The 27,845-nt window shown below is 52.0% G+C and overlaps 1 protein-coding gene across 32 annotated transcripts in view; it reads right to left on the bottom strand.

Moving 5' to 3' along the window:
* Positions 1-27,845, bottom strand: part of CACNA1C (calcium voltage-gated channel subunit alpha1 C) — a 740,475-nt gene that overhangs the window by 61,997 nt on the left and 650,633 nt on the right. For 19 of the 32 annotated variants that reach the window (NM_001136522.1, XM_051849901.3, XM_089303266.1 and 16 more), the window contains 10 exons: positions 25,620-25,749; positions 24,464-24,523; positions 20,214-20,320; positions 16,870-16,957; positions 16,274-16,381; positions 15,399-15,451; positions 14,950-15,096; positions 13,225-13,426; positions 11,571-11,729; positions 10,825-10,935 (listed from right to left, as the gene is read on the bottom strand). In NM_001136522.1, coding sequence (NP_001129994.1) covers positions 10,825-10,935; positions 11,571-11,729; positions 13,225-13,426; positions 14,950-15,096; positions 15,399-15,451; positions 16,274-16,381; positions 16,870-16,957; positions 20,214-20,320; positions 24,464-24,523; positions 25,620-25,749 — 1,165 coding nt within the window. Of the gene's footprint in view, positions 1-10,824; positions 10,936-11,570; positions 11,730-13,224; positions 13,427-14,949; positions 15,097-15,398; positions 15,452-16,273; positions 16,382-16,869; positions 16,958-20,213; positions 20,321-24,274; positions 24,335-24,463; positions 24,524-25,619; positions 25,750-27,845 lie in introns of all 32 variants that reach the window. The other 13 variants (XM_051849907.3, XM_051849906.3, XM_051849922.3 and 10 more) reach the window with 2 other exon arrangements.

The raw sequence follows: 27,845 nt of genomic DNA, 5'->3' as shown, positions 1-27,845 counted from the left end.
CTCTGCCCAAGGAGGAAGTATGGCAGATGTTCCGGGGGTGGTGCTAATTGCAAGCAAGGCCCCACAGGTGTGACCAGGTCTTATTCTCAGGTCTCAGGTCTTCTCTCATTATCCTCTACTTTGTTGTGTGTGGAATGTTCTTGCTTCTACTAAGCACAATCTTTCCTCATTGCATTGTAGGAAAGGAATTATATTTTTGGCATTGTATGCATACATGTGAATTGTATCAGTTTCCCATGGATTTATTTAAGGACAATTAAGGAGATCTTCCTAAGTATTTATCACATAAAGGGTCTGGGGTTTAGAAGGGACCGAGTACCACTGGCCTTAAAGAATACCTCTAAGTTTCCACACGATTTCTAAAAGAAAATATGCTTGATTGGTGTTAAGGTTTTCTAAGTGGAAAATTCCAGATCAGTGAGGAAATACTGAGTCCCACAAGGCAAACTGTGTTGTCCGGTGGTCTTGTCTGTGCTAAACCTTGGCAGTTGGCCAGCCCTGGAGGAGGACCCTGGAATTGGCTTCCACTGCATATGACCCATCACAGGCCCCCCTGTGACCAACACCTCCCAGACGCTTTGCCAGGACACATGGGATAATCCTTCCCCGGGCAGGACACAACACAGCCCCTCCCCCCAAAAAACTGGATGGCAGTTTTGCCTCCTGGGATCACAGGGATGCCTCTGCAAACTTCTAAAACTGTTTCCTGTGGGCTGTTAACCGGCTTATGGCAAAGCAGTTATATAAACCCAAAGATGAGGGTTCCCTCCTCCAGGAAGCCTGTAAGCACTGACTTCCAGAGCTGACGGGGCAATCCCGGAGAGCACTCCACACCACTCGTGCTGAGTCTGCACACAAAACCCACCTCCTCCCACTCGACCCAGGGTTTCCCGAGCAGAGAGGACCCTGCTGTAGCTCCTGCTGGGCACCACCCCAGAGGGTGGCCATGTGGGCATAGGGGCCGCTGTCTCTGCTTCCCTCCCCGGCGGCCAGCAGGGGTCACCACTGAGACTGGGAAGAGAACTGAAGGGATCTCCTCCTGGGATGCTGGTGCTGGGGCCCCCTCCATGGCAGCTGGGCACACTGTGCAGGCGAACTTTGGTTCTGTCTTGTGGAGGTGACATGCACAGGACACCTAACAAGTGCAAGGTGCTCCTGTGTGCTAGCATTTGGAAGGATGGAAGGATGCACCAGAGACCATCCCGTCCTGCTGGAAGGAAAAGGGCCAGGATAGAGTGACTCTTCCCGGCTGATTAGCCCTGAGCAGCTCCCGATGCAAGTCCTGGGTGTGCCCCGGTCCTGCTTTCCAACCCTCATCCCCTCCTCAGGGCTCCCATGCCCCGGGCTGCATTCAGATGGAGCCCTCGCTCTTGACCATTTCCCTGTGGTAAGTCATAAAAACCTGTGCCTCCTCCCAGGCCCAGCTGCCATGTGAGATCCTCCAAGAGTGGCCTCCCAGATTGTCCCAGCCTGGCGTGGTCTCCACTGTTCTTCAGTCACCACGATAAGACTTCTGTGAAACCTCCCCACAGAGCAGAGCTGGATGCAGCGGGGAGTGGCAGGGCCCCACACTCCCAGAGAAGCTTTCAAGGCACTTCCTAGTACCTTGAATGCCTACCTCATGGTGCAAATGCCTTCCTCAAAAGGGATTACAGGAGCTGTGCATTTGGGGGCCTACTTGTGGCACAGCGGGTTAAGCTGCCACTTGGAATTCTGGCATCTATATCAAAGCACTGGGTCTCATGCTGACTGCTTTGCTTCTGATCCAGCTCCCTGCTAATGTACCTGAGACAGCAGCAGATAATGACCCAAGTGCTTGGGGCCCTGCCACCCACGTGGGAGACTCCAGTGGAGTTCTGGGCTCCTGGCTTGGGCCTGCCCCTGCCCCAGCCACTGTGGTCATTTGGGGAATAAAGCAATGGATAGCAGTGCTCTGTCTCTCTCTCTCTCTCTACCTTTCAAATAAATAAGTAAATGAGAGAGAGAGAGAGAGAGAGAGAGAGAGAGAGAGATCTATGCATTTCTTGCTGGTGACCAGGGTTATCCCCCTGGGCTGAGATCACTTGTTGAGCCTACCCCTGGCTAAAGCACCAGCCTGGGCAGGGGTATTACTCTCCCTTTACCTAGTATATTTGCACCAAAGACACTCTTAGCAAAAGGGAGGCGCAGTACAGAAGGTCTGTCTTGGGAACCCCACGTAGGGAACCATGAGGCCCTCAATTCCATCCTGCACAGCTGGAAAGGGAGAGGACCCTGGTGGCCTTGCACATGCCCAGCAAGCCCCTGCCTTGGCTCCCTCCTGGGCGAGGATTTCTTTTCCAAGAAAGTACAAAGAAGTACTGGTGAGTGGAAGCCACCAAGAGGAACACTTCGATGCAGTGTGAGCCAGTAGAGAGCTGCCTCTAGAGACGGGGAGTCTCTGGGACACGGGGCAGGAGGGTGAAGAGATTTCTGCACCAATGCAACATCAATGATCCTAATGTTTTCTGACACTCACATTTTGACTTCCTTTTTCTTGTTCTCTGTGGGGAGCAACTCGGACTAGACTAAGTTACTGGAATTAAGACTTATTCTATGCATCTGCTCTCCCACAATATGGCGCTGGGAGAGGAGAAAACAGCTTCTACACAGCTGCCTCCAGTTCAGCCAATAAACTGTAGGACTTGCTCCTGATTGGAGGAGAGCAGCGTACTCGGCGTGTGGGCAGCCGAGTTGGGATTGGCAGAGGAGGACTATAAAGGAGGAGAGAGACGGCATGCACCAGGAACATCTAAGGGGAACATCTAAGGGAACACCTGTGCAGCCCCCGAGAGAGCCGGCCGGCGGTGTACCGCTCCCCTGTGGAAGTGGGGAATGTGGCAGGGGGAACTGCCCTTCCACGGAGGTGGAAGGGACAGTAGCCAACCCGGGAAGAACCAGCAGCAAACCCGGGGAGGGCTGAACAGACGAAAGAACAGCACAGGGTCCTGTGTCGTTCCTCCACGAAGAGGGGGAGCGACATAATGGTGCCGTGACTCGGATAGGAAGCCTAGGCAGAGTTTAGTGTCGTTCCTCCATGAAGAGGGGGAGCGACATAATGGTGCCGTGACTCGGATATGAAGCCTAGGCAGGGTTTAGTGTCGTTCCTCCACGAAGAGGGGGAGCGACATAATGGTGCCGTGACTCGGATAGGAAACTTAGGAGGGAAGAAACGGGAAGAAATGGGAAAATATCGGAGAGAGAGACTAGCAAACAGCCTAGGGAAAAGCTGGACGAAAAAGGTGCCGGAAGAAGCTATTGAAAGCCTAGGCATAGACTCGGATACGGACTGTGGGGAGAAGCCAGGAGAAATGAGGGAGGAATATTGTTGGAAGAAAGCTTGGGGAAACATACCAGGTAGAGAAAAATGTTAGGGAAATTGAAGCCGCGGGGGGCAGGCCGAGGCGGAGACGAAAGCCACTTTGGGATTCTCAAGTTAGCCCGGGAATGGGGGGCGAAGAGTTGAAACCAGAAGCGGGAACGTAAGCCAGGTTGGGATCCGTCTGATTAGCCCGGGGAGCAAAGGACGGGAAGCCAGATCGTGGGGCGGAAACGTGAGCTGGGTTGAATTCGCCAGGTTAGCCCGGGGAACTTAGATTGAATACTAGTGGCGGAGACGTGAGCTGGGGCTGTGTGACTCGCGGAGGCTGCCGCGCGCAGAGAGAGCGTGCGGGGCACAAGTAGATAGGGAATGCTGGGCTAGTGCGAGACCGCGGAGTGTGCGCGCGAAGCCGAGCCGCGCAGAGCCGCGAAGCCGCGCAGATAAGAGAAGCAGGCTGAAGCGGCTCAGCCGGGAAGCCGCAGAGAAGCAGCCTCGGGGCGGGCGCCGGGAAGCCGCAGGGATAAGAGAAACAGAAGTTTAGAAGTAAAATGAGAGAAATAGGAATGCTGGAAGATAGAAGTAAAACAGGAGAAATAGGAATGCCCGGAGATAGAGAAATAGAGAAATAGAAAGGCCTCCCCACAACACAGCAATGAGAGAGCTTGGATTCGGTCTGCCTGATTAGGGAGGTGGTGAGCACCTGCGGGCGGCTAGCAGCTTATGTGCCGCAGGTCACCGAAGACAGGCACGAATTAACATCAATAAGGCCTCCCCACAATACCGCAATGAGAAGGCTTGGATTCGGTCTGCCTGATTAGTAAGGCGGTAAGCACCAGTAGGCAGCTCGACCAGAGTATGAGCTGCAGGTCACCGAAGATAGGCACGAATCAACACCAATAAGCCTCCCCACAATATGGCAATGAGAAGGCTTGGATTCAGTTTGCCTGATAGGGCTTGTAAGCACCTGCAGGCAGAGCAGAGCATGCGCTGCAGGGCACCGAACACAGGCACGCATCAGCGCCTAAAAACCTCCTCACAACATGGCGAAGAGAGGACCTGGATTCGGTTTGCCTGATTTATGGGGCTTGTAAGCACCTGTGGGCAACTCTAGCAAGCAGAACAGAGTGTGTGCCGCGGGGCACCGAAGACAGGTGCGTATCAACGCCAAAAAATAAAAAGAAAGGGGGATCTGTGGGGAGCAACTCGGACTAGACTAAGTTACTGGAATTAAGACTTATTCTATGCATCTGCTCTCCCACAATATGGCGCTGAGAAGGGAAACAGCTTCTACACAGCTGCCTCCAGTTCAACCAATAAACTGTGGGACCTGCTCCTGATTGGAGGAGAGCAGCGTACTCGGCGTGTGGGTAGCAGAGTTGGGATTGGTGGAAGAGGACTATAAAGGAGGAGAGAGACGGCATGCACCAGGAACATCTAAGGGAAACATCTAAGGGAACACCTGTGCAGCCCCCGAGAGAGCCGGCCGGCGGTGTGCTGCTCCCCTGCGGAAGTGGGGAATGTGGCAGGGGGAACTGCCCTTCCACAGAGGTGGAAGGGACAGTAGCCAACCCGGGAAGAACCAGCAGCAAACCCGGGGAGGGCCGAGCAGACAGAAGAACAGCGCAGGGTCCTGTGTCGTTCCTCCACGAAGACGGGGAGCAACATAATGGTGCTGTGACTCGGATAGGAAGCCTAGGCAGGGTTTAGTGTTGTTCCTCCACGAAGAGGGGGAGCGACATAATGGTGCCGTGACTCGGATATGAATACTAGGCAGGGTTTAGTGTCGTTCCTCCACGAAGAGGGGGAGCAACATTCTCCAGTTCTAGAATGCTCATACATGCAAGCATTTAGCTTTCACTGAAGGTTTCTCATGGGACACAAAAATGAGTAGGAGAGTTTGTCTTTAAGGGACTCAGCAATTTGGTTTTTGAATCCACAACTTGCAAATTTTTCTACTGCAAATGGATGTGTGTGGTGTGTGTGTGTGTGTATATATACACATGAATATAAGTGTGGCATATGTGTGTGTGCATGGATTGATGCAAATATGTGCGTGTGTGTGCATATATGTGGAGACATGAAAATGGGTGTGCGCCCACACGTGGATACATGTGAATATGAGTGTGTATCAGGCTGTGGCTTCTTGGCCCTGAACTCACCTATATGGTGACTTCCCCCTCTCCTAAAGCAGCTGTCAATTGAGATTTGGAAAGAAATCCAGAAAGTCAGTGCCAATCCAAGGAAACATAGAGGCCAAAGACAGAAGGGCCGTATGAGAGGTAAGGGGAGAGCAGGGGCCTCAGAGGAGGAAGGGCCTAGGAACAAGGGATGCAGTCAGCTCCATAGAGCTGTTACTTAGGAATAGCTTGCTTTCATTTTTTCCTCCGATTATAGGCAAGAAACTCACATAGGTTGAGGACCCACCAAAGGCACAGCAACAACCAGCCTGCTCACAAGTCTTCTTTTAGTGGGGTGCAGGGGAGAGCTTGGCTTAAAATCTCAGGATTTTTATGATGGTTTAACTGAACTCACATTTGTTCAGGTGCTTAGAGCAGTGTGGGGTAGATAATAAACAGGACAGTAAGTGTTTATTACAGACAATAAAACAGAAAAACCAGCTCTGCAATCTTGGACATGTCACTAATCTTAGTCTTTCTCTGACCTCTACCTGTCTTAAGCATTGAATGAGATAAGGAATAAAACATAGAGCCCAGTGTCTGGTTCTTCATAGGCACTTAATGTGTCATTCCCTTCCCTGTGTTGCTTACTCTAAGTGTAGGAATTGATATAAGATTGGTCAAGGTATTTGTTGATGGCTTTGCTTTACATTGGAAAATGAATATCAGGCTGAACAGAAAGTTTTCAGTGATAAATAAGATAGTGAGCTGGAGGGTCAACAAGAACCAAGAATGGGAAGAAGCATTTGGCATAATGGTGAAGAAGAGGCTTGAGATGCCCACATGCCACATCTGAGGACCAGGTTTGAGTCCTCTCTGGATATCAGCTTCCTGTTAATGTGCCCTGGAAGGCAGCAGATTGCGGCTTAAGTACCTAGGGTCCCTGCAATCCATATAGGAGACCTTGACCCAGCCACAGCTGTTGTGGTCATGTGGGGAGTAAACCAGTGGATGGAGTCGTGTTTGACTATTTCTGTCTGTCTGTTTCTGCCTTTCAAATAAATAAGAATAATAAATTTTAGACCATTCAAATTTTTAAAAAAGACCCAAGAACAGGTCAAAATCGGGGACACTTAATCTTTAGGTGAGTCCCTAAAGCAGCAGCCCTTGCTTCTCCACCCTCCATGAGCCATGAAGGAGCCCCCAGGGGCGAGGGCAGCTGGAACCTTCCGTTTGGGGTGAACCCCTATCTTCCCAGGCAGATGAGGAGAAGCTGTAGCCTCGCCTCCATCTCATCGCCTCTTCTAGCTCTTTTTCCCTGGTCATCCCTGTGGAGGCACAGTCAACAGCAAACCCCAGGCAACAAAAGATACCCTCATTCTTGCTGGTCCCCAAATCTGCAGCTGACAGTGGCTTGTCTATGACTAGCCTGGCTTCCTGTACCAGGTTCCTGCACTCTCTCACTCCACAGTGATACCTGAGTTGCCCGAATGGGCCGATGCCTCAGGAGCACCCAGCTCATCCTCCTTGGCCTAGAAGGTTTGCTGGGTGGCTCCCTCATCTCACCTCAGATAAGGTTTGATTTGGAGTTTGGATTGGGATCGTATTGACTCCAAGGATCAGTTGGAGGAGAAATGAGACTCTTACTGAGTCTCCCAATTCATCAATATATTTCTTATTAGTTATGAGTTTTTCCAAAATTCCTCTCTATAAAACTTTATAATCTTCTCTGTAGAGATCTTAGTTACTTTCTGCTAGACTTATTCTTAGGCAATAGATAATTTTTTCAAAAAGTTATTTATGTTATTTGAAAGTCAGAGTTAAAAAGAGAGAGAGAGAGAGAGAGAGAATATTTTGCACCCAACTACTCCAAATAGCTGCCACAGTCAGGGCTAGGCCAAGTTGAAGCCAGGAGCCTGGAACTCCATCTGGGTCTCCCACATAGGTGTCAGGGAGCTAGGAACATGGACCATTTTCCACTACTTTCCCAGGCACATTAGCAGGGAGCTGGATAGGATGTAGAGCAAAAGGGACTTGAACTGGTGCTTATATGGGATGCTGGCATGGCAGATGATGGCTTAACCTGCTGCACCACAGTGCCAGCCCCAGTAGATGATTTTTATTACTTAGAAAGGATATCTCAAATGATTTTTTTTCCTGTATTGGCTGATGAGTTTCAGCTTGTGACAGGAGGACAAGCTAGCTGTTTTGTTATCCATAGAGCAAAACTTTCTCACACTGACTCATGTGGGACCCAGGGATCGTCCAGTTGCTTACAGGTAGCTATCTCCCACTTCCAAGGAAGGTACTTCTTTTGCATTGCCATCAGGTATTCGAATCAGCACTACCGTTGTCTACCCCACTCTCTTCATGCTGTCTCCACAGATTATAGAAGTTTTGTTGCAGACTGAAGCTTTCTACATTGATTTATATTCACCTGTGTTTGTCTGTGTGTGAACAGGATGAATTCAAGGAATTGGGCATTTGGATTTAGGAGTGAATCCACTTTCCATGGAGTTATGGGAGAATGGATAGAAATGAAGAGATCGGGAACATCAACCACCATGAAAGCAGTGAAAAAAGGAAGCAAGAGAACAAACTGGCCAACTGATGGATCAAGCAACCAACCAAGCACGAGACTAAAATTAGGATACAGAAGAAAACCTGAGCAGTGACAACTTGGATAACTTCTCCCTGACTACAGTTTTGTCAGCCTCCTCCATCCTTGCTGCCTAATCATGCTTTCACAGCTAATGCTTCCAAGTATGAACTCACTGCTCTGGTGTACCAACAACCATGCCAGTGATGTAAACATGCAGAACTGGAGCCTGGTGACGGGTGAGCTAGGACAGCTGCAGTTCACCTCGTTCAGGTCACTGGTAAGGGCCCACTCATTCTGGGGACAGATCCAGTGAGAGATTTCCACCAGTGCTCAATGGTTTCTGGTTTGGCTTTCTGCCTGTTTGGGGCTGTTCTTTCTTAAGGGAAGACATAGCTTAATGAAGATTCAGGAGACCTGGCTCCCCTCGGGGCTCTTCCCAACTCCCAGCCTTTTCTGGCCAACCAGAGACAATGGCCTTTACCATCTATTGCCAGAAGTCCCTTTGGAAGAATTAACAGGAAGATTGAGCCAGTTTATTCTCTGCTTATGGCATAGATTGACCCTGGCATGTGGGAAATGCAAATGGTCCCAGGAGGCTCTCTACCATCTTTAGAAAGTCTTTCTTATTTTGCTTCCTCTTCTTCTTATTACAGAAAACTAGAGACTGAGGCCACCAGGGGACACTTAGAGTTGAGGCCACCCCAACTGGCTACTTCCTAGGAAACTAGTTTGTTCCTTGATTTGCAGGACGTAGGTAGAAAGTGTTTCAGGCTGTGGTTCCTGCAGGGTCAATTTCATGTGCTTCCTGGGGCAGGGTGCCCCACCCACCTCCTGTGCTCGTGAGACCTGATTCAGAAAGCCATTGCTAGCCTCTGTAGGCCGCCTTGGGCACCCATCAGCAGAAACACAGCTGAGTCAACTGTGGGGTGACTCAAGGCTTTGAAATATTTAAACCATATGTCCCATGACAGTAGATGAAATGATGCCAGTTTCCTACTGAGACGCTGGCATCTGAGACTAAAGCTCAACTTGGCAGTGATTCTGCATTCCTAGCCTCACTGGGTCATGCTGCTGTGGGTGGTGAACCTTCCAGTATTCCTGGAGTCTGGGACGTGGAATCTGGACATGTGTCAAAAGAGAGAGAGACTACAGGCCTTATAGAAGGCACTTCAATGGTCCTTCCTAGGTTGGGACCCTAAGACAGAATAGTCTTGAAGGGAAAGTGAAAAAGAACTATTTTCTTCTCTGGAGGAGGTAGGACAGTACCAGTGTCATCACCCAGTGATGTCCATTCGGAGTCTTCTCTGAAAATTAGCCAACGCTCCTAGGCGTTCTTTGAGTGAGGAAGAGACAGCATTGTAAGAACACCATCTCATTTGTCTTCTAAGTTGCTCGAAGGTTATTTCCTTTCTTTCTGAGACATCCCCAGGAGAGCACTTGACATTGAAAAGCGCTTGCTAACAGCTTGGTGTGGTGGAAAATATATATCCACTGTAAAGTCAGAGGGACTAGGCTCTAGCCTCAGTTCTTCCACTTCATAATAGTGATGTAATTAATGTCAGGCACTTAATTGCTGCAGCCTCACCTTCCTCCTCCCTGCAGTGGGGATGTTAACACCCATCGCACAGTGATGTGTGGAGGGTTACATGCAGTGATGTGTGTGCAGGACACAGAAGGCTACGGACATCTTGTTACTGAACATGGATCCAGCAGCCCAAGAGGACCCTCCACCTCCTGTCAATTCTGGGATGTAAAACTTTAAACAGAAAATAGATACATAGCCACAAACTCTTCTTTTTTGCCTCCCGTTGATCTGTGTTGTGGCTGTGAGGAGCAGCAAGGGATGCAAAGAGAAGGCTCAGAAAGCTCAAGTCAGTAAGTGCACGAGTCACGCGGAAACAAGCCTTCCTCTCCACTGCTCCAGAGGGTGCTGCAGTGGCTGGGAGGCACTGGGCTGCTGCGGGCGCCTCCCTCTGAATCCCAGGCCGGTGCTGCCATGACTGATCTGTCTACAGAGGACAAAGGGGAAAAGCACTGCTCACAGCAGTCTGTTTCCCCTAGACCCAGGGACAGTGAGAGTGAGGCAGGCTAGGAAGGGCACAGATAATCCAAAGAGACAGAGAATCCAGTCTTCCCTACTTGACCTCTTCCAGCACATGGTTCTAATCTTCTCTCCCCTGCATGTAGCAGAGAAAACTTACGGTACCTATTCTTCCTGTGTTGGAAGGTAGGTATAAGGGATGGTGAGGCAGGGAACTGCTAGAGCCTGGAGGCTGCATCCCTAAGCCCTGAGCAAAGGCAGGCCTGGCTGAGGTTTTCCGTGAGGTTGATCTGCAGAGCCAATAAAAAGGGAGGAAGGCAGGACAGAGACTGTGTGGAGGGGAGGCCTGCAGAGGTTTGGTTTGCCATTCTGTGGGCACTACATTTTCTATCTTATCTCCTAGGGCTTGAGGCCAGGCACAGGATGGGAAATGGAAGGAAAAGGGCCATCGCCTGTCTCTCTAAGCAAAGGCTCAGCTCAGGCAGGAATCTGCTTCCTGTGACACCAGTCATGGCCAAGACCTCAAGTGAGAATCTGTTTCAAAAAGTTGGCCTGGCCTAACTCTTGGCAGGTGTAGGCGTTGGAGCCTGTACTGTGGGAGAAGGGATGTCGTCACTGATGACGGCCCCTCCCTCACTCTGCTTTTCTCAATGTCTGCACTCCATAGCTCCTTCCTGTCCATTCCTCCAACACCTGTGAACCGGACACTTTCTCAGAGGCCTACCTTGGGTTTGAAGGCAATGAGCTTCAGGATCATTTCCACGGTGAAGAGGCCGGTGAAGAGCATGTTGAGGATGTTCATGGCGATTTTGAACAGGCAGCTCTGGCCGTAGTGCTGAGTGGAAGGGAGGAGAGGAACCATGAAGGTGAGGCCTGGGTAGCCCTACTCCTCACAATGTGCTGTCCAGTCTCTGTGGAGGCCCTCATCTCAACTGAGACCTTCTTTGGACAGAACCCCCCCCCCAAAGGCCACGCAGCTGCCTGTGGGTAGCCAGGTGGCAGGAGCCTAGGGAAGGAAGAATCCCCTCCTTTTGTACTGGGAACAGCCTGGTAGAGTTCTGTGCTCCTTCTCTGGTTGGTTATGATGACTTTGTGGAGACTTCTGACACTCCAGAGGGCTCAGGCACAAGCTGAGGCGCCTGAATGCAGGTGGCACTAGGGTGACCCTTCTTGCCCCCCCTGCCTTACTGACAACAGTGAGCACATGCGCTCAAGGCCTCTGTCCTCCACCTCCACCACTTCACCAACGCAGGGGCTTATGGATGCTTTCACAAGGTCTCAGAAAGGAGCTCACCCTCGAGAAGGGACCTGGGCCTTTCGTAGGGGAAGAGGCAAGCTCTTTTTCTGCCTCTCTTTGCTATCGGGGAAGTGACAAACTGAGATGGTCATGCAGCTCTTTCACACTGTACAGCCTCCCATGGCATTCTCCCATTGCAGGCCCCGTGGGAGCAGACTCCCCCCTGGACTGACCTGCATGGCCAAGCAGATGGTGTTGAGCAGGATGAGGACGAACATCAGGTACTCAAAGTAGGTGGAGTTGACCACGTACCACACTTTGTACTGGTGCTGGTTCTTGGGGATGTACCTCCGCAGGGGCCGGGCCTTGAGGGCATATTCCACGCACTGCCGCTGGGAGGGAGGCCGCGGAGGGGTGGGGTGGCAATGGGAGAGAATGGGGTTAGTCACCTGCATGATGTGTGGGGGGTGGCACAGAAGGGCGCGATGTGAACGAGTTCTTGCACCTCTGGAAGTCAGAGAAGGAATCTAGCTGGGAAATGTTCTGGTTTTTTCCATCACTCCCTTAATCAAGACAGAGTCCTTGCCGGTCAAATCTCCTTATCTATATCACAGGTAAGGAGCACACATCTCCTTGTTTCAACCTGGTAATGTCTGCAGGGAGTCAGCATGTGGTAAATACTTACTCACTACCTACATGTTCCCATGAACTATGTCACAGATTTTCCTGGGGGAACCTCTTGCCTTGATTTTTCTTTTCCATCCTGAATCAACCCTTCTCATTGGCCAGTGTCCACGAGGTCAGACGACAAAGTTTACTGATGGGGAGGAGCCCTGGGGTTAATGAGGTTCCTGGGATGCCAGCAACGGCCTAGTCTATTTCTCTGCGCTATGCCTAGATCCCCAAATCAGGCAGCAGGGAGTCACCTCGGCCTCACCCTCACCCTCCACATCCAGCCCCCAAGCCTTCCCGATTTCACCTCCCTGCATCTTCTCATCTGCGCTGTCGCTCACCTGAGCTGGACCAGGGTCTAACCATCTCTTATCTACACTTTCTAATCGGCCTCTCTCTTTTTCTTATCTTCCTTCCAGTCCAGAGTCCACCTAGAAGTCTAAAGGATGAGTCTCAAGCTGAGATGTGGAGGCCAAAACCCACAAGGGGTTATTTGGGCTTCATTAGGGTAGAGCCGGGCTCAGTGTACTGCACTCCCTCCTCCCTTCCGTGTAGTCCTCAGTCCCAGACAGGGTTCTATTCCCGCCACCAACAGAGTGGGCCTCTGAGTGGGACTCTCGCTGGGGCGCTAACTCCAGTGACTGCACTTGCATCCCACCTGCAGAGCCCTGTTGCTCGCCAATGGAGCGGTCAGCCCCTTGCAAAGGCTAATAAGGGAGCCCGCCACGGTGCCTGGCAGCACAGCTCTTCCCACTTAAGCCTCCTTGCTGTCCCCTTCTTGCACTGGTCTTTATGATTGACTTGAGTAACCATTTGAGAGTGGTTTCCCAGAGCAGTTTTCTGCTTCACACACCAACAACTCTCAGGACTCTCTCGTCCTCATTTCCTCCCTCTTCATCTAACCACCTGGGTGCTTTCTAGCTCGTCCATGTCTAGACAGGGTATAAGGACCCCCCCGCCCCCACAGAGCCCATCTGACAGTCTCCTTAAGTAAAAACTTAATGAAAATGTGTTGTGGAATACATTCACTGTGTCTGAGATTTGTGGGACCCGCAGCCCTGTTCTGGTTGAGAAGAGAACAGGTGACCTTGGCATTCACATGGATCTCTGCCTAGACCGTGGCCCCTTTCTCAGTAGGAGCTCAGCTGTGCCCATGGCTTTCGTGGGCCCTGCTTTCCCTGTGCCTTCCTCCTCCCCTCCTTGCTGGGGAGCTACCTGGTTCTTGTCCAGCTCACAGTTCTTGTACTCCTGCTCCCCCTGCTCCTGGAAGGTGACAATGACGAAACCCACGAAGATGTTCATCATGAAGAAGGCGATGATGATGATGTAGATGATGAAGAAGATGGAGATCTCCACTCGGTAGTTGTAGATAGGGCCCTTGTCTTCCGTGTGGGAGTCGATGGAGCGGTACAGCAGCCTGGAGGAGGAGACAGGCCCCACAGAGGGACGTGGAAACGCAGTGTTACCTCTGTAGGAGGATAGCACTGCTGCCCCCAGGGTCCCTGGGATGGGGGTACCAGCAACAGCTCAAGGCTGGGGGGCCAGGTCTGGGCTCCGGTCCCAGCCCTGTCACTTTCTGGCCGTGTGACCCTGCAAGCATCAGTTAGCCTCGTTGAGCCTCAGATCCTTCATCTTTAAAATAGAGACAATAATCCCTGGCGTTCCTGCCTCGTGAGTTAGTGACAGAATGCATATGAAACCGGAAAGAACTGCACCATGAGCCATGGACATCAATTTCAAATGTGGAAAAACTGGTAAATATTGAGACAGCTTTGCAAACTGGCACAGACTCAGAGGATGTCAGGGAGAACGTGAAATAAATCTAGCTGAGAGCAAATACCCATGGAGATAAAATTACTCACATTTCCCACAAGCTTCAGATCATGAACACGGGCTCGGTTTCATCCTTAGGCAGTCCCACTCATCAGGGCCTGGGCTGTGTGCCCAGTTACGCTGGCTATTCTGCATGGCCAGGGATCATCTCCTTGCCTTCCTTTGTGCCTGGCACAGTACTTGGTTATTCTCTAGGTATCACCTACAGTGACTCACATATAAGATCCATGTGCTGTCACTGACTCAGAATACTGAGATTTTTCTGACACTTTGATTGTAACTTCCCTGGAATACCTACTGGGGAAAAGCAGGTGCCTATACAAAGATATATGGAGCTCCTGATGGAAAAGCTGCCTGATGGAGGTGACACAGTATAAAAGACCAACAGGCTGGCCCAGGTGAGAAGGCGCAGCCTCTGCAGGGGGATGGGACCCAGGCTTTTATATCAGTTTCCACTTCCTACTGTGAATACAGACAAGGCCTCCTCTAGGGGGACCGGGGTAGAGTCTAATGAAACAGAGACATCTCTGTTATCTCTGCCATCTTGAGTGCACTTTGGGATCAAATGTGATGGCAATCAAGGGGCCCAAAAACTGGAGAAATTCTTCCCAGTCCTCATTCCCAGATGCTGTAGGGCAATGACAGAGACCCCTGATAAAGTGATCCAAGAACAAAGCTCATTTTTGGCTGGAGTTTCATAAATGTGGACATCTTATCAAGAAAGAACCCAAAGGAGTATTTCTAGAAGTTTTTGGATAGGTGGAAGTAAAAGGCAAGTGTACCGGGTGTAAAAAGTTTTAAAATCCATGCATACGTTTTCCATAGTATGCATTTCCACGAACTTTTTGAAGACCGCTTATGTTCATGGATTTCAAAATGTTTTAGACCAAAACAAACTTATCTTGTAATTCTATTTTCCATGAACTTTCTGACGTCCCCTCATAAATATCAGCAGTCAGTATGGTTCACAGGTTGCTCTAGAAGCACACGCTCATGGCCTGGGGAGGCCACCAGTAAGTATGACCTCTGCAAGGGTGGGAGCGCAGCGTGGGGAGTGGCGCAAGGCCCTCTCCTGCCAGGCAGCTGGGCCTCGATGTGTAGACTCACTCTGGCCAGCCCTCGAAGGTGGAGACAGTGAAGAGGGCCATCATGGCTGCCAGGACGTTGTCAAAGTCAAACTTGCTGTTCTCCCAGCTGCGCGGCTGGATGATGGGATGGTCAACCTCTCCATCTTTGTAGGTGATGTAGTTACCCCTGAGAGAGGAGGAGAAAGAGTCACTTCTGGGGCCTCTCATCTCCCTTTGCAGCTAACCCACCAATGACTCCTGGCTTGCTGGATGGGATGGGACAGGATGGGCTTCAACCTCACACTTCCAGCCACTGGAGAGAACTTCAGTGGGCAGAACCTTCCAGAATAGTTAGCACATACTGCACATGGGCAGAAGTCCTGCTGCTGCTCTGTATGAGGGAGAAAGACCGTCCCTCTTCCCAGGCCAAGTCCCTGGCTCCCCAGAGCTCACCAGCGTGGTGCTGTTGGCCCTGTAGGCTGTACTCACTTGCATTCAGCCTCAGTCTGTTTGGAACTGTCTGAACAGGTGTACAGCTTCCCCTGGAAGTCAGAAGAAGAACAAAGTGACTAGAGATGGTAATTAATCAATGAAGCAATCACAAAAATGATCAGTGGCCATCACTCAGCCCAGCGCTGAGCTTGGGATTGCAGAATTAAAAAGCACAAGAAGAGCAGAACCCAGATGTGGAAAACATGACTTACATAAGCAAGCAGACAGAGTAGAGACGCGCAGTGCTACCAGTACCACTGGGACTCCGCAAAGGGGAGTCCAACCCCTGAGAGCCGACCTTCAGAAAGGTCTTGTGAGGAAGGAGGGAGTGGAGTTGGGCTTGGAGGCATGAATTAGGTGGGAGGGAATCCATGGAGGGCCAGGGAGGGCAGGTCGAGATGCGTTAGGTGAGAGAATGGCAGGACTGAATGGCTGAAGGCAGAAGTGAGCAGAAGCCAAGGAAGACCCCGGGGAGGGCTCAGCCAGGGAGCTATCTGGAGAGACACAGGGCTCCGAAAGCTACAAGGGAAGGTGAATGTGCCACTGTAGAGAGGAAGTGTTGGCTGCAGGTGTTAAGCAAGTGGTTGGCACGTGGTTCTAGAACAGGAAAGTCCTCGCCTTCTTGCTAGAAGGAAGGGCAGGGATGTGAGGGCAGGAAAGCTGGGAGGGTGACGGGCCTTCGGCCTGGCAGGGCAGTGCCTCCTTCTGGCTTTCTCCTCCTCCTCTCCTTTGGGAGGCTCGAGGCGGGCTGTGGCTGGACACTGCATTCACTCCAAATACGACTTGGGCCACGTCCACTTTCTGTTGTGTCTCCCGGGTCCCTTTCCTGGGAATACTGATGGAAAGGGCAGGCAGCAGAGCCAAGACTTTACCTTGAAGAGCTGGACTCCGATGCAGGCGAACATGAACTGCAGCAGCGTGGTGACAATCACGATGTTCCCAATGGTCCGGATGGCCACGAACACACACTGAACCACGTGCTGTGGTGGGAACAGGGGGCCAGGGCAAGGGGGTGTGGTTTCAGAAGACACCTGCAGCCTGAGCTTCCTTCAGCTGTGCCATGGGCCTCTCTGGGGAGGTAGTACAAGCAGCCCCTCTGCCTCAAGGTGGAGAAGTCAGTTCAATGAGGCAAAGCAACCCTCCTACAGTAGTGAGTGAGCAATGGAACCCGGTGGAACAAAGTCCCCTGTGAGATTCCAGGTGACTACAGGGACAGAAGCTCTACTACTAACTTGATGGTGGTAGGAATATAAGGGGACTCCTCATTGAGGGGACACTAGGTTTGTGTGGAGGTCTCCCCTTTGCAGCTTCACTTAGGAACTCAGGTTTGGAGTGGCTGAGTTCATTTGCTCATCACGGGACCAGGCCTTGAACCGGGACTAAGTCCAGTCCCCCACCCAGCAGACACCTGGCCTGCCCATTATCTCCTCCATCGGGCTCAGCTTCCACCGAGGCCTGCCCACCTCACCTTTAGCCCCTTGGCCCTGTTGATGGCCCGCAGTGGCCTGAGCACTCGCAGCACTCGCAAGATCTTCACGACATTGATCGCGCTGGACCTGGGAGAGAGAAACATGGTAGCGTGCTAAGCTCCTCTTGTTTCTGGGGGAGCAGGAAACAACGTGTGGAGGAGGTATGCTGACAGGCCGATCCCAGGCACACCTGTGTCTCGGGACTTTCCCATCATGGGCCAATTCTTGACTTTCTACTCCGGCCACAGAATGGGACAGTCGCCCTCAGAACCCTGAGCTTGCCTGTGACAGGGCCATTCCTGCTGGTGAGTAAGCCACCTGGGAAGCTGTTCACCGTGCATCACCAGCAACACGGTGCGCTCCCTGTTGGAAGGGGGCATCCCTGTGTCAAAGAAAGAGGACTTAGAGCAAGGCAAACCTTAGCTCACACCCAGCACTGCTGAGTCACCGAGGACACACTGCCTAACCCTCCCAAACCTCGGTTCCCTCATCTGTACAATGGAGCAGTAATCAACCCTTAAGGTTGTTGCAAGAATTTCATGGGAATTTTATGTGAATCATTTGCAGTGGGCTTGGCACTTTTGAAGGCACTTCGAAAAGTTTTTTTTTTGGTACAAAAATATTTTGAAATTCATGTATAGTTCTTTTTGTAAAAAGACATATTTATTTATTTGAAGGGCACAGTTACAGAAAGAGAGAGAGAGAGGTATCTTCCATCCACTGGCTCACTCCCTAAATGGCTGCAATGGCCAGGGCTGCGCCAGGCCCAAACCAGGAGCCTGAAGCTTCCAGGTCTCCCACATGGATGGCAGGGCCTAAGCACTTGGGCCACCTTCTGCTGCTTTCCCAGGTGCATTAGCAGGGAACTAGATCAGAAGTGAAAGCCAGGGCCGGCGCCGCAGCTCACTAGGCTAATCCTCCGCCTTGCAGCGCCGGCACACCAGGTTCTAGTCCCGGTCGGGGTGCCGGATTCTGTCCCGGTTGCCCCTCTTCCAGGCCAGCTCTCTACTGTGGCCAGGGAGTGCAGTGGAGGATGGCCCAAGTGCTTGGGCCCTGCACCCCATGGGAGACCAGGATAAGTACCTGGCTCCTGCCATCGGATCAGCGCAGTGCGCTGGCTGCAGTGCGCCGGCCACGGCGGCCATTGGAGGGTGAACCAACGGCAAAGGAAGACCTTTCTCTCTGTCTCTCTCTCACTGTCCACTCTGCCTGTCAAAAAAAAAAAAAAAAAAAAAAAAAAAGAAGTGAAAGCCATAACAAGAACCGGTACCCATATGGGATGCTGGGGTTGTAGGCAGAGGTTTAACCAGCTACGTCACAATTCCGGCCCCCCCATAGTTTTTTTTTTTTTTTTCTTTTTTTTATAATGCACATTTTCATTTATTTTTTGAAAGACTCCTTGTAAGCATGGATTTAAAAAATTCAGAAAATAAACTTATCTTTGAATTCCATTTTCCATGAGCCATTTGAGGTGCCCTTTTCTTTCCTTTTATTTTTTTTAAAGATTTTTTTTATTTATTTGAGAGGCAGAGAGAGAGAGAGAACTCTTCTATCCACTGGTTCACTCCCCAAATGACTGCAACAGCCAGAGCTGGGTTGATCGAAAGCCAGGAGCCAGGAGCTTCTTCCAGGTCTCCCATGGAGGCTCAGTGGCCCAAGGACTTGAGCCATCTTCCACTGCTTTCCCAGGTCATAGCAGAGAGCTGGATCAGAAGTGGAGCAGCCGGGACTGGAACCAGCACCCGTATGGGATGCAGGTGCAGCAAGTGGTGGCTTTACCCGATAAGCCACAGTGCTGAGCTGCCCTTTTCTTAAGAACTGAACAGACAGCGGCTTTTATTTCTGTGCCTGTTGAGACCTGGTGCTGTGTGGCAAGGGTGGCCCCTCTGGCCTCGTGGCTGGAGTGGCAGGTGTGGGGAGGCTGTTTTCCAGTGTTCCTCTCCAACACATGTCCCTGGGGGGGTGCCCGTCACACTTCCATGTGACACACTGCTTTACAGCACTTTGGGGACTCAATGGTCTCCACACAGTAGGTCCCAAGCAGTGGGGAGGCCAAGGCCAAGACAGGGATTCTGGGAGCCGCAGGCTCCTGTTCTTCAGGAGAGGCAAGACCCCCAGGCTCCCTGGCAATGTGTCTGGATGGTTTCCAGAGTGCCAGGTCCTACCCGGGGGGGGGGTGGGGGGTGGGGGGGGGAGCTTATTAACCACAGTAGCTCTGGGAGGCACTGGGAGGCGCTCAGTTTGCAATGAATCACATGGAAGGGACTTCAAGCCAAGTGTGGAAAACAGGTGAAAGAGGAGGAGCCTTGGTTCAAGGTATCTACCCCTGAAGTTTCTAGGCAGAAGATTTAGGACAAGGTAACTGATGATCACAGAAAAGGGTCTCACCTTCCACGGCCCCAGCCTCCACCCTATCTCCACCGGCCATGCAAACATCTTGGGGAGGAAGACCCAAGCCTTGCAGAACTTAAGCCTTTCTCTGCCTTTGGTATGACCTTGAGTAAATCTCGTAAGGTCCTGAACTTCATTTTTCTCATCTACAAAACAATGATAACATTACCTGCCCTGCCTACCTCACAGGATTCTTGCTTTGTTTTTTTCCCCTTCTAAGAACATGCATGTGTAAGTGCAGGATTAACACAATCAGCTCTTAGAAACAGGCAGAAATTAGTAGTGAGATAGGAGAAAGGTTTGCAACCTCGGCTGTGCAGGGGAATCACCTGGAAAGCTTATAAAACCCCTTCCAGCCCAGACTGTACCCCAGTGCAATTAAATAAAAGACTGGCCCTGGAATCTGGGCAGATATTTGTTTTGTAAAGCTAGCCAAGTGACACTACTGGGCAGCCAAGACGAGAATCAGCAGTTTCTCTCTGTCTGTCTGTCTGTCTCTCTCTCTCTATCTCACTCACACCATCTCCCCTGTCCCCCACAGGTACTTTGGAGAACAAGGTGAAAGAGAGAGGGGGTGAGCCAGAGGGTCAGGGAAGGCCAAGGCAATGGCAGGCCCTTGGCAGCTAAAGGGAAGCCTAGGGATTGGGCACACGGCTGAGAAGGCAAGAAGAGAATGAAGACCACAGTTTCTTTGTAACTGGGCCCAGCCCTGGCAAAATCCAGATATTTCAACCTATTCTGCTGCATCAACACACCCCCAAATGCCATACCATTGAGGACATGGGGACAAGAAATCAAAGCCACCATGTTGTAGCGCTTCAAAGGCCCTGCCCCGGTGACATCACAGTCATCCTGTACTGCCCTGCAGGAAGGTCCTTGGAGTTGGGCTATCCTCTTTGACAGCCCCTCCTAGCCGCACGCCCCCGTCTTGGGCTGAGCGAGCCCTACTCACTGGATGCCGAAGGAGATGAGGGACACGCTGACCACCAGCAGGTCCAGGATGTTGAAGTAGTTCCTGCAGAAAGAGCCCTTGTGCAGGAAGGCCCCATACGCAGTCATCTGCAGGGGGACAGGAAAACACCAGTGAGGGTGACTTGGCCCATGCTCCAGAGACCCCCCACCCTACCTTCCTCCCACAGCAGCCTCCAGGAGGGACCCAGGCACTGCCTCTGGGGACTAGGAAGGACTAAAGAAGGAGACACGATGCCAAGACAGGGGCTCTGCACCATCACACAGTCAGCAAGGAATAGCCCCAGCCCCAGAGGTAAAGGTGGCCTCTGCACCCAGCACACCATGCTGGGTTCTTCAGTCCTGGAGTCAAAGCCCTCTCAAACGGCCCCCACCAGCCTCTCTAGTTCTCTGCTGCTTTCTCCGTCACAAGTCCACGGCTCCAACCCTCAGTAGTCCCTTGCTGATGCTCCCCAGGCTGGTGTCCCTTGTATGCACATGTCTCACCCTCCTTTCCAAATGCTGTTGTCCTCAGGGCCAGCTGAGAATACTGAGGTGGGGGAGTCAGGAGGCTGAGCAACTGCTCTGATTTGCCCAGGACTTAACTGGCTCTATCAGTGACAGCCCTGTGTCCCAAGAAACCCCCAGTCTTTGGGAATCTGAGACCACTGGGCACTCTAGTGCCCAGTGAGAAGCTGGACCAACGACTCCGGTTATTAGCACCCTCCACCTCCTGGCCTCCAGCAAGTGGTGCTGGTGAGCTCTGCCAAACAGTCTAGACTTCTAGGTTGCCTGTTTTCTAGAGGCAGAAGCAGTGTGTTCAGGGGGTGATGTGGTTCGGTTTTGGTTCAGAGCACGACCACTGGCTTTGAACCCCACCCTGTGTGTTTTATTGGGCAGTAAGAGACTTCAGTGTGCCCGACAATATCTACCCGAAAGGGTTGCAAGCATCATCTTCTGGGTCATTGCATGCAACACACGTGGGGTTCTGCCCTGCAGGCAATTCTCCCCCCTGCAGCTGCGGTTTGAATTCTGGATTCTTCCCGAATGAGGCAAGTTGAGCTCCCTTTATTGCCTTGTTTCTGTGAGGCTCATGCAGGAAACAACGTGGAACCCCTCTAAAAACTCTGAAAAGGAGGCCACATAGGTGACGATGAGCATCCGAGGACTAGACCACGGCTGCCTCCTGCAGAGCTGCCTTCCCCCTTGGCTGCCTGGAATTGCAGGCGGGGGGGGGGGGGGGGGCGTCCAGGAGAAGGGCTGTCAAAGGCCACAGGGAGGACGTGTCAGCCAGAGGGGAAAATCTGAAGCTGAGGACGGGTGGGAAGCTGAGAGCCGCTCCCGGTCACCTGGGGTGCAGCTTATCTCTCTGGAATCAGAGCATGCCCGTGCAGGGTGCCTGCAGAGCAATTCTAAAGCAAACACGGAGGGGAGAGGGACAGAAATAGTCCTCGCAACCTAATTCTTTCCACTTATCTTTTACAGCAGGGGTCACAGGGGACTTGGGCACCTGTGTTCTGCAACAATGTTTAGAAGTAGGTGTATTACATAAAAAAAGGGCTCGCGTCGCGTGGCACGACTCAGTGGGCTGGGACCCCAGAGACGGCATGCAGGAGGCTCCTGTGAAGACCTGCCCCTGAGCTTGCACAAGGCTGAGTGCTTTCCCTAGCACCTCGTTTCCATCTTACAGGAGGTGTGGCTCTAAGCTCTCCTGACTCTTAGCCTGGACCCTCCGAGCAACTGCTGGGGTCCAACAGAGCCCTGTGCATTCAGCAAACAGTGTTCAGCATGGAGGTGGACACATGGGGCTCACGGGGCCAACTGCTGTCCTTCGGCTTGGGCCTCTGTTGGGTAAAGGGACCCTTGAATGAGACAGCAGTTCAGGAAGCACATGGACGTGTATGGGGGCAGGGTGGAATACACACCCAGGAAGAGTGGCCATGGGAGAAAGAACAAGTGGATGCTGGGAAAACAGAATTTATTGAAAATCATCAGTGGCATGCAGGACAAAGAAGCCACGTTAGGGGCCCGCGCAGAGCCTCCTTCCTTGCCTTTTTTCTGACCGCCACCCACCTATTCCTGGTTTCTGAAAGGTTAAGTCGTTACCCAGGGAAGGTCCATTACTGGGGTGTTTCCAGTTGGGAGAGGGAAAGGGAATGGGACACAGGCTTATGATGTCTTCGAGTGGGAAGGGCAGGGAGCCACAGGGCCCTGTCCTGCCGGGGGCTAGTGCCTCCTCTAAGGGCAGCTCTTCTGGTATTAGAGGCGTCTTGTCTTTTGCATTGCATTTCTATGCATTCGTCTCTTTCTGCCTTCCCCCTTCTCTACTTGACAGTCCTCGCAACACGCAGGCCAATGATGCGATCTTACAAGCCTCCGAGTGTCAAGGCCAAGCGTTCCCAGGTGGACAGCAATTGCCGTCCATGCTGCGGCACGAGGCTGGGCCTCCAGACCAGGCAGAGGGCACAGGAGGAAGGAGGTGCAGGAAGAGGCCTGGGGACCGGGTTTGTGCTCAGAAGCACGCTGAGCAAGAAAGAGACCAGAAGAGCGAGGGGGAGAAGGGGAGGGAAGGCTTTGCCATGGTGTCATGACAATGCCCACAGAGAGACTCTCACTTCCACTTGCAGGGCGGTCTTGCAGGAGAAAGACCCTCTGAAGCCCACAAGAGCACTGAGAAGTGGGCCTAGGCTTTGCTTGTCTGGGAAAGAACTTGGCCTCTCTGAGTCTGAAGCCCAGGAAGAAAAGCAGCACAGCCTAGACAAGGGGTTCCCATCGCTGCACCTCAGCACAGGCAGGAAAGCAGCTCAGGCCCCCTCCCCCACCTCCGGGAACCGGGGCCCGGTCAGATCTACTCTGCCTGAGCTGGAAAGAAAATTCCATGCCGTGCTCCTGGTTTGCTGCAACCAGGGACAGAAGCCGGGTGGAAGCCCCATGAACACCGCCCACTCAGTCTGCACCTGCCCCTGACAGAAGTCACTTCCATGAAGGGGCTGGGCAGGGCTTGGGAGCTTCCCCAGGAGAGAAAGTGGTCCCAGGCGGGTGTGGACATCGGCTCACACCTGCCACCGGGATGGGGAGTCTGTGCTCTGTGGGCTGGGCGGTCCCAGGCAAGCCTCCTTTAGTTGAGTCAGACCCTTGCTCTGGGAGAGGCACACGTGACCCAAGGGCTCACACTCACAACCTGAATCTCAGATGAACGGGCTTGGCCATGCGTTGCTTTAGAGGCTCAGAAGTGTGCTAGGAAAACCCAGAAATAATCCTCCATCCAGGGCTGCTCGGACGGGGCTCTGCCCGCTTTCAGGATACCTCCGGGGTAGCGGCTCCACAGGCAGGGGTGAGCTGGGTCAGCCGCCGGCAGGGCAGGGACCTGGCTGCCCAAGATCCTATGGGCACCTGGTTCTCATCTCGCTTAGTTCCCAATACGTTTTTCCCTCGGTTGTGCTTAGGCAAAGGCCATTGTAACCAGGACTCTCAGCAGGTGCCTGAGGAGTCAGGAGCAGTCTGTTGTCACCTGCTGACAGCCCTCAGTGGGGATTCTGGCTCCAAATCTTGCCCAATCCTAGCTTAGCTCTGAGGTCTGCCCCATGCCCTGAGGAAGGTATGGATGGCCATCCAAAGTGAGCAGTAAAGTGAGTTCTTGGTGGCCCAGAGCGGTCCACTTTCTGAGGTTGTGTGGCATTCTTGGGGAGAGGAGGCCAGGAGGCTTCTGAGCAGGGCTCTGTCATCAGGAGCCAGCGACGGCGTGTGCTCCTGTGTGTAGGGGCGCGGCTGAGGGCCGCAGGGCCAACCAGTGACGTGGCAGCTTCAAGGGCAACATTGGCAGCTGCTTGCCTCTTCCAGACAAGAGCTGCTTAAGGGCAGCCAGAAAGGAGGGGCTCAGGGACACACGTGTCCGGCTTGCGAGCCTGGGCCCAGAGCACAACCCAAAGCGAGGGACAATAACTTTTGCAATTGCAGGCTTGAGAGAGAACAAAGAGAGTGAGAGAGACAGAAGAGAGAAAGGAGACAGCCATACAGGTACACAAAGAGAGAGGCGGACAGCATGTGTCGCTCAGGTTGCTTTACCTTAAGGATAATTTCTAATGTAAAGATACTAGTGAAGACATAGTCTGCATTGCCTAGGATCTGAAAAATAAGCATAATCGGATTAGTGGCTCTGAGAGTGAACCCAACACCAGCAGGAGCGTGTGTGTTAGCCAGACAGACAGCAGCAGAAAGGCCAGGAAGAGAGGGGGAGGGGGGATGGAGCTTTACCTTGAGAGCAATTTCAATGGTGAAAATGGTAGTAAAAACAATGTCAAAATAAAACAGAATCTGCAAAACAAAAAGAAACAAGATGGGGCAGGGGTGGGTAAAAGCAGAATGGGAGGGGAGGTCAGTGGGTGTTCACCAGCAAAGGAACCCCGCTTCCAAACAAGGCGCCCTTCCTGTGCACGGGGTCCCAGGCAGCTCAGGGGTGCTGTGTCGAGCCCCAGATATGTGAGTTTCCAGTGCAGTCCTCAGCTGGTAATGGGTCTGAGCGCATCTGGCTGGATGCATTTTTATTAATGCAATTAACCAAGAAACTCAAATCAGAACACTGGGACACATCAAGAGGGCAGGGGGTGGACTTGTTTTTGTTTCTGTTTTGCAGGGAGCTTCCAAATGCTCGGCCCCTAAGCTGGTGAGACTGAGCCAGCCGGTGTCCTGTGTTGGTTGCAATCTGTGCCACCACGTCCTCTGGGGAAGGAGCACCCTCCAGGTGAAGCACATCCGGGCTGAGGATGGTCCATGCTTTATTATATCTCAGGTCAGAGCAAGGACCAACACCTCTAACCTTGGGCAGAGAGCCTTGGCCCCAGCCAGCTTCAGGGCTGCTGAGTGGGTCGGCATGGGGATGGCTCTAGATCAGCGGGCCACTCTCTTCTAGCCCACCAGGCTGGGATCAATCAGATGAAGCCCTGAGGCTCTGACTCCAGCCTTTACCATTGCCCACTGGTGCCCTGGGTGGGCCTCCAGATACAGTTCTGCTCTACAGAAGACCACCAGGCTCTCCTTCCTCTTGGCTGGGCCTTGCCACCAGCACCTGTTTGCCAATGGCCCCTTCTGGTCAGAACATTCCAGGCAGAATAGGGCAGGCAGCCAGGGGCCGCACTGTGCCAAGTTTATAGGGAACAAGAGCTTCCTGGGGAACATCCACAGAGCAATGGCCGCCCTGAACTTTGTCACTTCCCAAACCAGCTCATGCCCACGATTGCACTTGCTGGTGGCCCCAGGGTGGGTTTCCAGCAAAGCTCTAATCCCTTAGAGAGATGTTTATGGGATTTGGACCTTGACTCCCGACAGGACAATGACGCCGGCAACAAGCAGCACTGGGTGTGGTGACACTCCGAGAAGGAAGGGGCGCAGAGGACAAAAGGGGGGTGCGTACGTGATTCCTGAAGGAGGTGTGCTGCACAGGGTCCTCGGCAGCCAGGGAAATGCTGCTGAGCAGAATGAAGAAGAGGATCAGGTTGGTGAAGATCGTGTCGTTGACGATACGGTGACACTGGAGGCGGAACCTGCCCAGGGAGGAGAGGAGGAGAGGGCTGTCAGAAGAGACAGGGGAAGCAGCTCCTGGGGTCTCAGGGGCACCGCCCCTTCGGTCTTTGTCTCGGTTTGCAAAACGTGCTTGTGGTTTGGGGGTAGCCCCCCAGCTAAAATCTCACCACCGCTGGTAATGAGAACCCAGCCCCATCCCCGTGATGCGCATCACCATGGTACCGGGGTGGTTCGTGGGCCCTTTCACGGCGGCAAGCTACCATTGACCTTTCAGAGGGTTCTGAGACTCCTGGGAATCCGACTTTTCACATGCTGCTCTGACATTATCAACTGACTTTTGTTTGGAGTTTTCTTTTTCCTATCATCGAAGAAACATCCGTTTAGGAGATCTACTTGTTCTTTTCTGTGCATAGGAAACAACAGCACTAACTGGAGATGCATAAGCCGAGAGCCAGAGAAGTCCACTTTCTGGCTAGATGGGTTGCCCCTAGGTTACAGCTTTCAAGTTCACGCCTTCAGTTCAAGGTCACACCTTAGCACAGGTGCCAAGAACTACCAGTCTGGGCTTCTGCATGCTCATCGATAGCACCAACAGTGCTTGGTACTTGCATGCCATGGGTGGCTTGGGTACGTCCTACCCCTGATGACAGTGCAGGATGGGAGGTAGGCAGGTTATTCTCATTGTCACAGAGAAAGACACTGACATGTGGGAGGCAGGGGCTGCCCAGAGAGATAGCCTGCAGTGTGGAGCACTCAGGGCTTGAGCCCAGGCCTTCAGACTTGTGCTCCTGGCATTACAGTTGCCTAAACGGTCTGAGAAGCTGCAGAGCCTGGAAAGGACAAAACCTTGGAGGCACTTCTGGCTTTGTGAGAGTGAGGAGACAGCTGCAGGGATCTTCTCTTTCAAACCAACCTATCTACCTATCTATCTACCTACCTACCTACTTACCTATCTACCTATCTACCTACCTACCTATCTACCTACCTACCTACCTACCTACATATCTACCTACCTACCTACCTACCTACATATCTACCTACCTACCTACCTACCTACATATCTACCTACCTACCTACCTACCTACATATCTACCTACCTACCTACCTACCTACCTACATATCTACCTACCTACCTACCTATCTACCTACCTATCAACCTACCTACCTACCTACCTACATATCTACCTACCTACCTACCTATCTACCTACCTATCAACCTACCTACCCCCCTACCTACATATCTACCTACCTACCTACCTACCCACTCACCCATTCACTCACTGAGCTAAGGTCTGAGTTTGGGCAGCTGGGAAGAACAGGGCTGCCTGAGGATAGATGCTAACAACAGCAGTGCAGTCGAGAAAGTAAGCAGGTCTGGGAAGCCTGGGACTTGGGTTGAGCCAGCTTCCCCAACGGGCATGGAGAAGAAAGATTCCCCAGTCCCGATTTCAGTCCTCAGGACTGAAGTCACTGAGGTCACAACCAAAGATCACCACACACAGAACAGGCTAAGCCACTAAGATAGGAAACCAGAAGAAACGACTGGCTGGCACTGCGGCACAGTGGCTCAAGCCACCACCTGTGATGCCAGCTTCTCATATGAGCGCAGATTTGAGTATCAGTTGCTCCACTTCCAATCCAGCTCCCTGCCAATGTGCCTGGGAAAGCAGCCAAGGATGGCCCAAGTGGTTGGGCCTTTGTCTCCCTTGTAGGAGGCCAGAAGGAGTTCCTAGGTCCTGGCGTTGGCCTGGCCCAGTGCTGTCATGACCATCAGGGGAGTGGACCAGTGAATGGAAGATTCTCTCTCTCATTCGCTCTCCCTCTTTCTCCTTCTCTTTCTGTAACTCTGCCTCTCAAATAAATAAAATAAATCTTTTTTTTTTAAGGAAACAAGTAAGTGATTAAGATTCTCCTCCCTGACACTACAACTATTGGATACTATGGATATTTGAAATTTTTAATGACATAAAGGACTTACATGAAAAAAATACAATGGATTGTCAATAGAAAAAAAAACTGATTTAAACAGTAGTACAGATAAAGTTAAAAAAATTAAGAACTTGGATGGCGTATCTGAGGAAATCACCCAGAATAATAAAACAGAGATACAGAAGTA

Source organism: Oryctolagus cuniculus, chromosome 9, assembly GCF_051225735.1.
Source record: "Oryctolagus cuniculus isolate XC-2025 breed Fujian yellow rabbit chromosome 9, ASM5122573v1, whole genome shotgun sequence".
In the NCBI taxonomy this organism is placed as follows: domain Eukaryota; kingdom Metazoa; phylum Chordata; class Mammalia; order Lagomorpha; family Leporidae; genus Oryctolagus; species Oryctolagus cuniculus.
The sequence above is the reverse complement of the archived record's forward strand: the minus strand, read 5'-3'. Positions and strand labels throughout refer to the sequence as shown.